Source organism: Erigeron canadensis, chromosome 4 (genome assembly GCF_010389155.1).
Source record: "Erigeron canadensis isolate Cc75 chromosome 4, C_canadensis_v1, whole genome shotgun sequence".
NCBI lineage: Eukaryota > Viridiplantae > Streptophyta > Magnoliopsida > Asterales > Asteraceae > Erigeron > Erigeron canadensis.
In genome coordinates, this window is record NC_057764.1 from 11,440,967 (window position 1) to 11,454,356 (window position 13,390).

General features: G+C 37.6%; 1 protein-coding gene across 1 annotated transcript; it reads left to right on the forward strand.

The window, feature by feature from the left end:
- The first annotated feature begins 259 nt into the window (after positions 1 to 259).
- On the forward strand, positions 260 to 1,081 carry LOC122596966. The gene is made up of 2 exons (XM_043769607.1): positions 260 to 604; positions 731 to 1,081. Exons 1-2 carry the CDS (start codon positions 260 to 262, stop codon positions 1,079 to 1,081), a joined length of 696 nt encoding a protein of 231 aa, XP_043625542.1.
- The last annotated feature ends 12,309 nt before the right edge of the window (positions 1,082 to 13,390 follow it).

Sequence of the window (13,390 nt, forward strand, 5' to 3'; positions counted from 1 at the left end):
ATGATGCTGATGTTGATGAGGAGATTAAGATGGAGGATAGTCCGACCGTGAAGACTCAGGTTAATCCACCGAAACCGGCTGTGGTTCCTGAGGCTAAGCCATATAAGCTAAAGATTTCATTTCCACAACGGTTGAAGAAAGCAAAGTTGAAGGAATAATATGATAAGTTTGTTAATATGATTAAAAATGTTCACATTAATGTTCCTTTAGTTGATTTGATTCAGGGGATGCCCAACTATGCCAAGTTCATAAAGGAAATATGGATGAGGTGAAGGCAACATATCTCAATGCTGAGTGTTCTGCTATCTTGCAGAACCAAATTCCACCAAAGCTTGAAGATCCAGGGAGTTTCCTTATCACTTATTCTATTCGCACCCTGACTTGTAAGGCACTTGCTGATTTAGGTGCCAGTATTAATTTGATGCCTTACTCGGTTTGGAGTAAGTTGGCTTCAGGTGTTTTGAGACCCACCCGTATGAGTATTAGACTAGCTGACCATTCTTTTCAATATCCCATCGGGATTGCTGAAAATATGACTGTCCGGGTAGGCCATATTGTGTTTTTTGTTGACTTCGTTATCCTCAAAATGGAGGAAGATACGAAGGTACCCCTTATTCTTGGATAACCATTCCTGAATACCGCGGATGCTATTATCCGTGTGAAAGATAAGGAAATTTCTTTGGGTGTGGGTATGGATAGAATTATTTTTAATGTTGAAAGGTCTATTAAGCATGCTTATTCTAATGACGAGTCTTGTTTCAGGATAGATGTTATTGATGATGCTTTAGACCAAGAATTTCAGGAACTCATGGATACTGACATGGAAAATGAGGAGATCACTTGCTTAGGAGCTAGAAATGTTGATGATGAGGAATTGTTTGCAGAGGTTATGGCACTTAGCTTAGACGATACACCTCCATTGGATGAGCGTTTTGAGGAGGTTGTTGCTGATGGAAGCTCAAGGGTACCGAATTCTGTTGATGTACCACCCACTGATCTGGAGCTTAAGCCATTGCCTACCCATTTGGAGTATGCTTATCTGTCAGGTGAATCTTCTTTGCTCGTTATCATCTCGTCCTAACTCTTGAGTGACGAGAAAGATTCTCTTTTATCTGTGCTTCGTGCCCATAAGCGGGCTTTTGCTTTGAAGACCACAGATATTCCAGGTATTAATCCAAACTTTTTCCAACATAAGATTTATTTTTTTGATGATGTTAAGCCTGTTGTCCAGAGACAAAGGCGGCTTAATCCTAACATGAAAGATGTTGTTAAAAAAGAAGTGATTAAATTGTTAGATGCAGGGATCATTTTCCCTATTACTGATAATGCTTGGGTAAGTCCTGTCCACTATGGACCCAAAAAGGGGGGCATGACAGTGATTGAAAATGAATATAAGGAACTTTTGGCCACTAGGACTATAACGGGTTGGCGGGTTTGTATTGATTACCGTAAGCTTAACGATGCCACCCGTAAGGATCACTTTCCCCTTCCTTTCATTGATCAAATGTTGGAAAGACTAGCAGGTAATGAATATTTTTGTTTCTTGGATGCGTTCTCAGGGTACTTCCAAATACCCATTGATCCCAAAGACCAAGAGAAGACTACCTTCACATGCCCATTTGGTACTTTTGCTTACCGGCGAATGCCTTTTGGTTTATGTAATGCCCCGGGCACCTTCCAAAGGTGCATGATTGCTATTTTCCAGAATATGCTTGAAACCTCCATGGAGTTCTTCATGGATGATTTCTCGGTTTTTGGGGACTCTTTTCATACTTGCTTGAATAATTTAGAAAGGATGTTAGAATGGTGTGTGAGGGCACACCTTGTGTTGAATTGGGAAAAGTGTCATTTCATGGTGACCATGGGTATTGTGTTAGGACATAAAGTGTCTAAGGCTGGGATTGAGGTTGATAGGGCGAAAATAGATGTTGTTGCCAAACTACCCCCGCCTTCCAATGTGAAAGGGGTAAGGAGTTTTCTTGGACATGCCGGTTTTTACCGCCGTTTCATTAAAGATTTTTCTAAGATTACTCGTCCGATGACCCACTTGTTGAAGAAGGACGCCCCTTTTGTTTTTTATGATGCTTGTTTGAGTGCTTTTCAGGTTCTAAAGGAAAGGTTGACTAACTCTCCTATCATGGTTGGACCGGATTGGGAGTTACCGTTCGAGTTGATGTGTGATGCAAGTGACTATGTTGCGGGAGCCGTGCTTGGGCAAAGGGTTGATAAGCATTTCAAGCCCATTTACTTTGCTAGTAAGACTTAGAACCCCGCTTAGCAAAATTACACCACCACAGAGAAGGAGTTGCTTGCCGTGGTCTTTGCTTTTGATAAGTTTAGGTCCTATTTGGTATTGAGTAAGACTATTGTTTTCAGTGACCATTTAGCTTTAAAGTACTTGTTCTCGAAACAAGAAGCTAAACCTAGACTTATCCGTTGGATTTTGTTGTTGCAAGAATTTGATATTGAAATTAAGGATAAGAAAGGTGATGAAAACTTGGCAGCCGACCATTTGAGCCGATTAGAAGACCCGAACCGGGAGGAACTTCGAGATGGGGAGATTAATGATCACTTCCCCGATGAATCTATAATGTTCATTTCTAATTCTGATGAAGTTCCTTGGTTTGCAGATATCACTAATTATTTGGTTGCAGGTGAAATACCGAATGATTTCATACACCAGCAAAAGAAGAAGCTCATATCGGATGCTAACTACTACTTTTGGGATAGTCCATATTTGTTCTATTCTTGTGCCATGGCATGGTGAGGGGATGTAAAGCGGGAGCCGAGACTCGGGATATAATTGATGCTTGTCACTATGGACCAATTGGAGGTCATATGGTCCTTCGGTTACTGGTAAGAAAGTTTTTGATGCAGGTTTCTATTGGCCTACAATTTTCAAGGAGGCTCAAACTTTGGTAGAGACTTGTGACATATGTCAAAGACAAGGAAGCATCACTAAGCGGGACGAGATGCCTCAACAAAGCATTCAGGTAAGCGAGGTATTTGATATTTGGGTTATAGACTTCATGGGACCATTCCTATCGTCTAATAAATTCCAATATATTCTTGTTGTCGTTGACTACGTGTCTAAGTGGGCCGAAGCCAAAGCTTTGCCTATGAATGACGCAAGGGTAGTCATAGATTTCCTGAATCATTTGTTCTGTAGATTTGGTTGCCCTAGAGCCTTAATTAGTGACCGAGGAACCCACTTTGCGAATCACCAATTAGCTAAGGTCATGAAAAGATATGGTGTTGTTCATTACTTTTCTACCTCATATCACCCACAGACCAGTGGTCAAGTGGATAACACCAATAGGGCCTTAAAAAGAATTTTGGAAAAAACAGTTGGGGATAACCCCAAGGTTTGGTCAAAGAAGTTAGATGACGCCTTGTGGGCGTTTAGGACGGCTTTTAAGACGCTGATTGGCACCACGCCATACCGGCTGCTCTATGGGAAGACTTGTCATTTACCCGTTGAGATAGAGCATAAGGCATATTGGGCATTGAGAAACTTGAAGTTGGATATGATGGAAGCTAGAGAACTTAGAATGTTGCAACTTCATGAGCTCAATGAGCTTAGGTGGGGTGCATATGAAAATTCTAGGCTTTACAAGGAAAATTAAAGTTGGAGCTAAGGTGTTGTAATTCTTGTCTAAGTTTAAAATTAAACAACCTAAGCTTACTTCTAGGTAGATACGACCTTTTGTAATTAAGCATGTTTATCCGTCCAGTTATGTTGAACTATTTAAGAGAAATGGAGACGGTTCTTTTATTGTAAATGGCCATAGGCTTAAGCTGTATTTGGAATGACATTTTAAACATGAAAGTGCCTTTTTCTTTGCCTCATATAATTTTTTATCGGATCCAGTCATATCTTGATAAGCATATGCTTTGGTAACACCACTTTCCTCATATGTTGGGGCTTTATATCCTTCAGTGTTAGGTCCAGATTTACTAGACTCGCTCCAGACGTGATTACTGGAGCCTTCTGAAGATTTGTCCAGAAATTAAGTGTAGACCAGTGAACTTACTTGTACAGGAATCTGCATTCCACCAGATTTGTTGACTGGACTTCACTCCAGTCAAGATCTTTCCACTGAAGAACATTCTCACTGAAGTCGAAGACTCAAGTCTGAAGAAAGAAGTCTGACAAATAGCGGAGCTCACTGGAAGACTTACCAGATCTCCTGACTGGAGTCCTTGTCAGTGTTCTAGACCTTACAAGTCTGAACACTAATTGCGAGGAATTGACTTTATGCCTTTACATGCCTTTACTCGGACAATCCATTTGTCCTTTGTTAAAAGCCTTATACGCATGTAAAGGTGGTTGGTTAATTAGAAGACAAGTCACTATCATGCGACTTTATTCTTGTACTTTAATCAATGCATTTAAGGAATTAAAGTAATTTCCTTAAATGTATGTAACCATATTTGTACGGCAAAAAGAATATTATATTTATTCTTTTTGCCTATAAATACCAAGTCACTTCCTCATCCAAATTACATACTTTTGCAATTTGGTGTCTTTGCTCAAATACTCTCGATCTAAACAGTTATACTTCACAACTTTAAGTATTTCGATCAAGGAGTTTATTTAGCAAAATTAGATCACTTGTAATTCATAGGTTGTTTAGATACTTACTTTGTAATATCTTGTTCCGCAACAACCTTGTATTTTATTTAACATCAATAAATAAAATACACTTGAAAATTACATTATGTCTCACCATTTACTTTACTTGCTTAGCTTCATATTGCTTAAGTACGTATTACTTTATATATATTCTTGCATTTATATTTATTGTAATACTTGTCCAATCTAGTGCTTACTTGACGTTTCATACTAGTCCTATCTAGTGATTACTTGACTTGTTGTATTCTACACTTGTGGGTTAAACCATCGAGTGAGTGACTTCACAATTGGTATCAGAGTAGAAGGCTAACATACTTATCTAGATTTGCATTTTCTCGATGGCCAACCCAGAGAATACACAAGGAAACCCATTAAATACTGGACCTCCTCCCATTAATGAAACTGAACAGACCTATGACTATGTTAACAATAATCCACCACCACCACCTCCTATTCCTGCTTCTCCACACGTGCATGTGCACTACTCAAACACTCATGTTCCCAAATTCAGTGGGAATGGTGATGAATTTGGCACGTGGAAAGCTAGGATGTTATTACATGTTACTGGTATTGAGAGGAATATGCTTAAAATAAAAAATGAAGGACCCTATATTCCTAGAAGTCCTCTCAATCCACTTCTTGATCCAACTGGAGCAAGATCTGGGAGGGAAAAGAGGGAGGAACACTGGTCTGAAGAGGAAAGGAGACTGGTCAATATTGACACTACCTTAAAAGTCATGATCCTCGGGGCCGTTCCTGAAGCTCTTGTTCCCACACTAGTGCTTTATCCCAGTGCTAAAAGCATGTGGGATGAACTAGTGAACCAGTATGAAGGTGGTGATGATACTATTGTTACTAGGAAAGTGGCTTTAAATAAGAAGTACGAGTCATTTTTTGCCCTACCCAATGAATCATTAACTGGTACCTACACCAGATTTATGTCTATCATAAACCAGTTGAGAGGGCTTGGGTAGAAAAAGACAAGGACATACTTCTTGAAAAAAATGTGAAATTCTTCCATCTAAATGGTCTCATATGATCGTGGTCTTGAGACAAGGTAAAACCTTGCACTCTCATACTCTGTCAACATTGTATGGAGCCTTCAAATTCACTGAAGAGAATCAAGCCCAGAGAATTGAGGCAGAAAAAGATGCTATTAATCATGCTTCCAGTAGTTCCCCTGTGGTTAGTCATACTGAACCACCATGTGCAGCATTAATGTCTTCCGAGAATGTATTTTCGATGAAGAAGATGATGTCTGAAATAATGGATTCTGGAGTCAGGAATAATATCTCTTCAGATTATGATGAAACTGATATTGATGATCTGATGGCTATGATGGCTAAAACGTTTAACCGTTTCAAAGCCAGAGCTAACAGACCCACAGGACACAATGCACCCATTTTTTCCATTGACAAGACCAATCTAACATGCTTTAAGTATGGCAGAAAAGGTCATTTCATGAAAGACTGCAAGTCCAATCAGTTTGTCTCTCAATCTGGTCCATCAACTTCTTATAACAAGCCTGATGATAGCTACAGATTAAATACAAAAAGCTTAATGCTCAAATTGCTCTCATGTCTGCAGAAAAAGATAATAATAAATGCATGGTGGCTAAAGAAGAATGGTTCCCTCTGATACTCATTAGTTGATGATGAAAAGGAAAGAGATTGTTGTTATATGGCTCTAGCTGATGAAGAGAATCTGGTGAAAGAAGATGTCACATCTGGAAGATGGGTGGACATTGTCATTAAGAAGGTAATAGATTATGACAAAGAAACTGATCCTGAATTAAAATTGGACATTGCTGAAGCTTTAAACTCTGATTTAATGTTTGTGGAAACTGTTCGTTCAGAAATGTCAAATAATTTTGAAACAGATTTTTCTGAAATGGCAAAATTACAATCAAAGTTAAAAGAATTGCAAGATATTGAACTCGCTTTCAAAGCACAAGTTTTGGTTACTGAACAACTGGTCCAAGAAAAAGAAGAACTGGAAAATATTTTAACAAAAGAAAAACATGTTATCCAGTCATGGCTTGAGACCAAGAAACCATATGATGCTGCACGTAACCAGTACCCCTCCCAAAAACGTGCATATCTGGGGGGTAATATCAATGTTGCTGCATTAACAATATTGTTGACCGATTGCCCGAAGTGTTAAAACCTAGCACTATTTATGATGAACCAACAACACCCAAAATTTATATCATTCCTCCTGTTCAATTGTCTGAGGTTAAGACTGGAGCTCCCCAGATAAATGCTCCAGTCAAGAAGGTTAAGCAGAATAAACCTTTGCCTCAATCATCTTCTAAAGAACCCCAGGTTCAGAAAAAGAAGAATGTTGTTCCTCCACCTAAGCCAAAAGTACAGTCATCTGGAAAGGCTATGGTGTCATCTGAAGAAACTATTTTTTAAGGCTGGAGAGTCAGTTTCAACTACTGGCTCGTCAAGTTCAAAGTTGCAATGCAAGAATTAACAATTTTGAGGGTACTTCATCTGGCCCTAAACAAAATACAAAACCTTTTTCGAAGAAAGAAAAATCGAGCACACCTGTTGATAAGAAAAAGAAAAAGGTTATAAAACTGTCAGTTCCAGTGGTGTTTACTGAGAAACCCACTATTTTTAAAAGTGAAATCAACCAGATACATGTTGGGATCTATCCTTGTGGATCCAGAGAACCCATGAGTCGATGGGTTCACAAACCTTTAAACTAATAATCTGGTGGATGTGTAGGGCGATCGAAAGAAATATATTTGGTATCTTGACAGCGCTGCTGGAAGGACAATGACCGGATATAAGACCCTGCTAGAGGAGTTCGTAGTTTCAGATGGACCCTCTATTACTTTTGGAAATGATGGTTCTGGAAAGACTAAGGGATATGGTGTTCTAAATAATGGTCAAGTCAAATTCAGACGGGTGGCTTATGTAAATGGTTTGAAATATAACCTCATAAGTGTAAGCCAGTTGTGTGATGATGGCTACCAGGTGTTATTTAACATCTATCAGGGCAGTGTATTTAATAAGGATTGGAAGGTAGTACTGATTGCTCCCCGAAAAGGGAATGTGTACGTGATGGATATGGAAAGCTCTCCTTCAGAGCAGTGTTTCTTTACCAAGGCTGATGAAGACACAAACTGGCTATGGCATAAAAGGTTATCCCATTTAAATTTCAAAAATATTAACAAGTTGTCCAGAAAACAACTTGCAGATGGGATACCTTCTGTCTCCTTCAAAAAGGAAAAGCCATGTCCAGGATGTGAGATGGGTAAGCAGAAACGCACCAGTTTCAAGACGAAACAAAATTTTAGCATATCTGAACCTCTTCATATGCTTCATATGGACCTTTTTGGTCCAGTGAATGTTTAGACTCGTGCTGGTAAGAAATATACCCTAGTAGTTGTTGATGAATACTCCAGATATTGTTGGGTAATATTTCGTAGGTCAAAGAATGAAACTGCTACTGAAGTCATCACACTTATCTAGCAAATTGAACTCAAATATAAGCGAAAGGTGTGTCAGTTAAGAAGTAATAATGGAACAGAATTCCAGAATGCAACTCTGGAGAAATTATGCACTAACACTGGCATCTCCCAGAATTTCTCTTCAGCACACACTCCAAAACAGAATGGAGTTGTAGAAAGAAAGAACAGAACGCTGATAGAAGCTGCCAGGAGTATGCTTGCTGAATCTAGTCTTCCAAAAATGTACTGGGCTGAAGCAATTGCAACTGCTTCCCACACACAGAATCGCTCAGTATATGTGAAGAGACACAGAAGACATCCTATGAAATACTAAGAAATAGAAAACCAAATATTGGTTATTTTCACTTTTTTGGATGTCCAATATACATCCTGAACGATTCCGGTCAGTTAGGTAAATTTGATGCCAAAGCTGATGAAGAATATTTCTTAGGATAATCAGCCATTTGCAAAGCCTTCAGAGTCTACAACAAGAGACTGGAAAAGGTCCAGGAGTCAATTCATGTCACATTTGATGAGTCAAATGAAGCAATCAATAAAAAGCCAACCCTTAATTCTTCCCCAGAAAGTCCAATTATCTTTGGTGAATTTGATCCTATCAACTACAATAAAGATTTATCTGAAGATGTTTCTAGTCATCCTGACTTGGAACCAGTGTAAATCGAAAAACCTCCCAGTAATACTTCATTTTATCCTTCAATAAGTTTCAAACTACCATCTGAACTTGTTATTGGATAAGATGTTCGTACTACACCACCAGTATCAGATCCAATTGATTTTGAGCCAGTAATCCAAGAAATACCTTTAAATGAAGAATTTCATGATGCAAATCGTGATCTTACAAATTCTGATGAAGATGCTGAAGTTGTCTGGCAAGATCCCTTTCCAGAAAATCAATTGAATTCTTGCACTGATATTGTTGTCAAGAAATTTGTGCAAGAAATTTTCAAAAATCATGTCTTCTAAATTTGAAATGAGTTTGATGGGTGAATTAACATTTTTTCTTGGACTCCAGATTAAATAAACCAGTGATGGTATTTTTATTAATCAAGAAAAATATGTTAGAGATATTTTAAGAAAATTCGATATGAATTCCTCACCTTCAAAATCAACTTCAATTTCTGCACCTTTAACAATAGATTCAGACCCTGATGGGAAGCCAGTGAACACCACTGCCTATAGAGGCATGATTGGCTCACTAATGTATTTTATTGCCAGTAGACCAGATATAATGTTTGCAACATGTCTTTGTGCCAGATATCAGTCTAACCCAAAAGAATCTCATCTGGCGGCTGTAAAGCGCATTTTGAAGTACCTTAAGGGTACTCCCAGTTTGGGTCTTTGGTATCCCAAAGGCTCAGGCTTAGATCTAATGGGTTATTTAGATTCAGATCATGCAGGTTGTAAGATAGACAGGAAATCCACTACTGGTGGATGTCATTTCCTTGGTGGCAAACTGGTAAGCTGGACCAGTAAGAAGCAAACTTCAGTCTCTTTATCCACTGCTGAAGCAGAATATGTGTCTGCAGCCAGTTGTTGTGCTCAGATACTCTGGATGAAGCACCAGTTGCTTGATTATGGTATTAAGTATTCAAAGACCCCTATCCTTTGTGACAATACCAGTACCATTGCTATCTCAAACAATCCAGTCATGCACTCCAAGACAAAACACATTGATGTCAGGTATCATTTTATTCGTGATCATGTTATGAAAAATGATGTTGAAATCCACTTCATCCCCATTGAAAAACAACTTGCTGACATATTTACAAAACCTTTGGATCAGAAAACTTTTCAAAATCTTGTTAGTGAGTTGGGAATGTTGAACCCTTAATCTGGAACCTTGTTATGAACGCCTTTGTGACACTGGCAGGGTTCTTTGATTCCAGATTTATAAATCTATACCAGTAAAGCTATCGAACGCCTTTGTGATACTATCTTTACATTGATAGATTTATGGATCACCATTCCAGGGGGAAAGACTCAGACCACATTTTGTTTTATACATCTAAGTTTCAGGGGGAATTTCTTAATTTATTTTCTCACTGGACAAATTTTTCAAAAAATGTTTCTAGTACCTTGTACATGTGTCCCTCTCATTAATACTGGATAAGTTGATGTGCATGTTTGAAGTGACTTCAGTCACTTTGTAAATGTGTCCCTCTCATTTGTTTATATTAGTTGATGTGCATGTTTGAAGATTACCAGAATGGTCTAATCTGGGTACTTACTGGAGTGTCCCTCCAGTGTACCATTAATGCATATTCTACTGGCCTAATCCACCAGTGAAACTGGAGTGTCCAGTCAACTTACGTGGCATAACTTTTTCAACTTAAATGATGATTTTGTTACCTTGGGAAGACAAAAAGTGCAAATTGGTAATTTTTGTGGGCTGTCAACCGTCACACATTTATGTGTGATGGGAAACATTAATTGTGGATGTCAAAACCGATCAAAATTGTTTTGAAAATTTTCAAACTTACCGTTTTGAATTTCATTTTCTCTTTCCTCTATAAATACCCATATTTACCTTCACTTTCAGTTTTATCTCGAAAATCATTTACTCCCAAATCTTCAAATTCCTTCATTTATTTCATTCTTCATTTACTCTCCAATCATTATCATCTCTCTTCTTAAATTTCTTTTATCAATCTTTAATTCCTTTAATTTCATCTTCATATATCTCAAATGGCTCCCAAACCTTCTCTTAAAAATTTTCTTGTGCAGTCCACTATATGGTGCCCTAACCTTAAATCCGGGCAAAATGTACCACGATTATCTTTGTGAGTTTTGGTATACTGCAGTGTATGTGGAAAGTGATGAATCCATCCACTACACACTAAAACAAGGCACCAAGAGCTTCACAATTACTGTTGATTCCCTCAGAGATGCTCTGAGGATGAACTATTTTGATGAAAATGAGATGCCCATTGAAATCCCCTCTGGCATCAATACCAGGGAAGTGTGCAGGTTGATGGGGCACACTGAGATTGTGGATGAAAATGGTCAGCTGCTCAGGAAGGGCACTGTATATATGAACAGGCTGACAGATTCATGGAGATATTTCTTCACTCATCTTGTTGAGTTCTTAGGTGGCAGTTCTGGAGGTTTAGACCAGATAAACTAAACACAGCTCTAGATTGCCTACTGTTTATGGCATGGGTATAGGGTGGACTTTACCCAAATTTCTTCAATGATCTGGTGGAAAGATTGAAGGTCAGCAGGAAAGCCTTCATTCTTGATGTGTAAAATCGAGTTTAAAATTTTAAAAACAAGAAATACCCTAGAACCGACTACTACGCACTCTCGGGCAGTGGACCCGTTCGTATGCAGTATAGTTTAAAGGTAAGTCCAGGTCGAATCCACAGAGACTAATTAAGAGTAAGCGAGTTTTAAGTAGTTTTAGAAAGAGTTTTGTATTTTAAAGACTCTCGTCATATTGGTTTTGAAAACAGTTAGTTAATGTGCAAAAGTTAGTAATTCCGTAGAATTAATTGAAAAGAGATTTTGTGAAACAATAATATTAAAAAGCACACCCACTTGGAATAGCTCACACGTCAAATTATCACAATGTCACTTTTTATGTTGAACTACTTAATATGTAATTAATATGAACTCTCGTTATACTCAAATCTTTAATTGTCAAAAATATAGTTATCGCTCTCGCGAATAATTTCTACCCTAACAATCAAGCATTAAGTCCTAAGTTGGTTTTACGATTTAATCTAAAAAGCTTTCTCTCGAACTGCTTCTTAATCGTCTAATTAGATCTCTCTATCATAAACGACTAACACATTCATCTAAATTCGATTGTTTTAATTTCTATCACTAGTTTCTCTCGAACTCTAATGACTTTGAATTAATTAAAGACCTATTAATTCTTTCATAAACTAATTAGCAATCCTATAGATTTCTCTCGAACTTCTATAATTAATTACTAACTAATTTATATAAGAAATCAAAACAATATATAAACTTAAACAAACATGGATCTTCGATTAAACATAAAAACCGTGTTCAACAATTATAAGTAACAAGGTGACAACTTTATGACATGCTTACATTATCCAAGTGGGTGTAAAGAAAATTTAGCTACTCATGATCTCTAAAAACATACAAACCATTGTTCAAAGAAAATAGATTGTACCGTACGAATGAATGCAAGAAGCAAGAATTAATCTTACCAAATATTATAGTCTTTTGAACAATTAATGGCAGCTAAATTTAAACTTCCAAAGGAGTCGGCTGCAATTTACGAAAACAAAAGTCAAAGGCTTTGTCTCTTCTGTCTTTTTCCGTCACGAGCACCTCACAAAAGTGAGGTCCTTTGCGACTGCCAACCTCGAACGAAAATCCCCTCCAAGTCTCCAACTGACCTCACGTCCCTATTCGTAACCCTTTGAATTAATTGTTCGACAGATATATTATGACTTGTATGTTATCCCTCATGAATAATATAAGATAGTATATATAGAGAGGAATTTCTTGGTGATCACGTCTAACTTCTGCTCTTGCTTAGCCGACTTACAATTCTTGGAAACAATATTATTGGACATGCCTTTTTCTTGACTTCGAATGAACAAAAAGGCTGAGGCACATCTTGGCATTTTTTCTTCTTTCATTCGGTCATAAGCCCATGAGACCACTTCTCTTCTAAATTATGAGCATCTTTTAATTCTTTTCTTTATTCCTAATCGAGCCCATCAAAAAGTATTTCATAAAATATTTGAGCTGTACTTTCTTTTTGTTGTCTAAGGCCCATGTGAAGTATGTTGATGTCAAAATATGGATTGATGTCCACATGCTAGTCCAAACTCCAAAACCACAGCTATAATTTTGAACTTCCTTATATTGTTGAAAATCATCATCTTCAATTCATTTAGACCATCATGCTTATGTGAACCTATAATTCATTAAATAACATATTAAGCATCAAATTATATCTAAATCATCATAATATATACATAAAAGAAATAATATCACATAAAATAAATATGTATAAAATAGGCGATATCAATTCCCTTCATTCGATTTTTGTCCATTATATTCAGGAGGGCCTTGTATAAAATGAGTACTCTGTAAGTACAACTCATTTTTCTTTATGTGAATATCTGAGGGACCTCAACCAGTTGACCTCATCTCCTACTAAGATCGACATTCCATCGGTGATGTTATATCAATTCAGAATTTAAGAAGAGGCAAATGCATCATCACCAGATGAAGAGGTTGCTGGTGAGCCTCAAAACAATGAACAAAATTCTGAATTTGTTACT

Excerpts from the sequence above, each read along its gene's own strand:
- LOC122596966 (XM_043769607.1), top strand. The coding sequence starts at position 260 with ATGGATGAGGTGAAGGCAACATATCTCAATGCTGAGTGTTCTGCTATC. Across the intron at positions 605-730 it reads AAATGGAGGAAGATACGAAG|CATGCTTATTCTAATGACGA; the intron begins GTACCCCTTATT and ends AGGTCTATTAAG.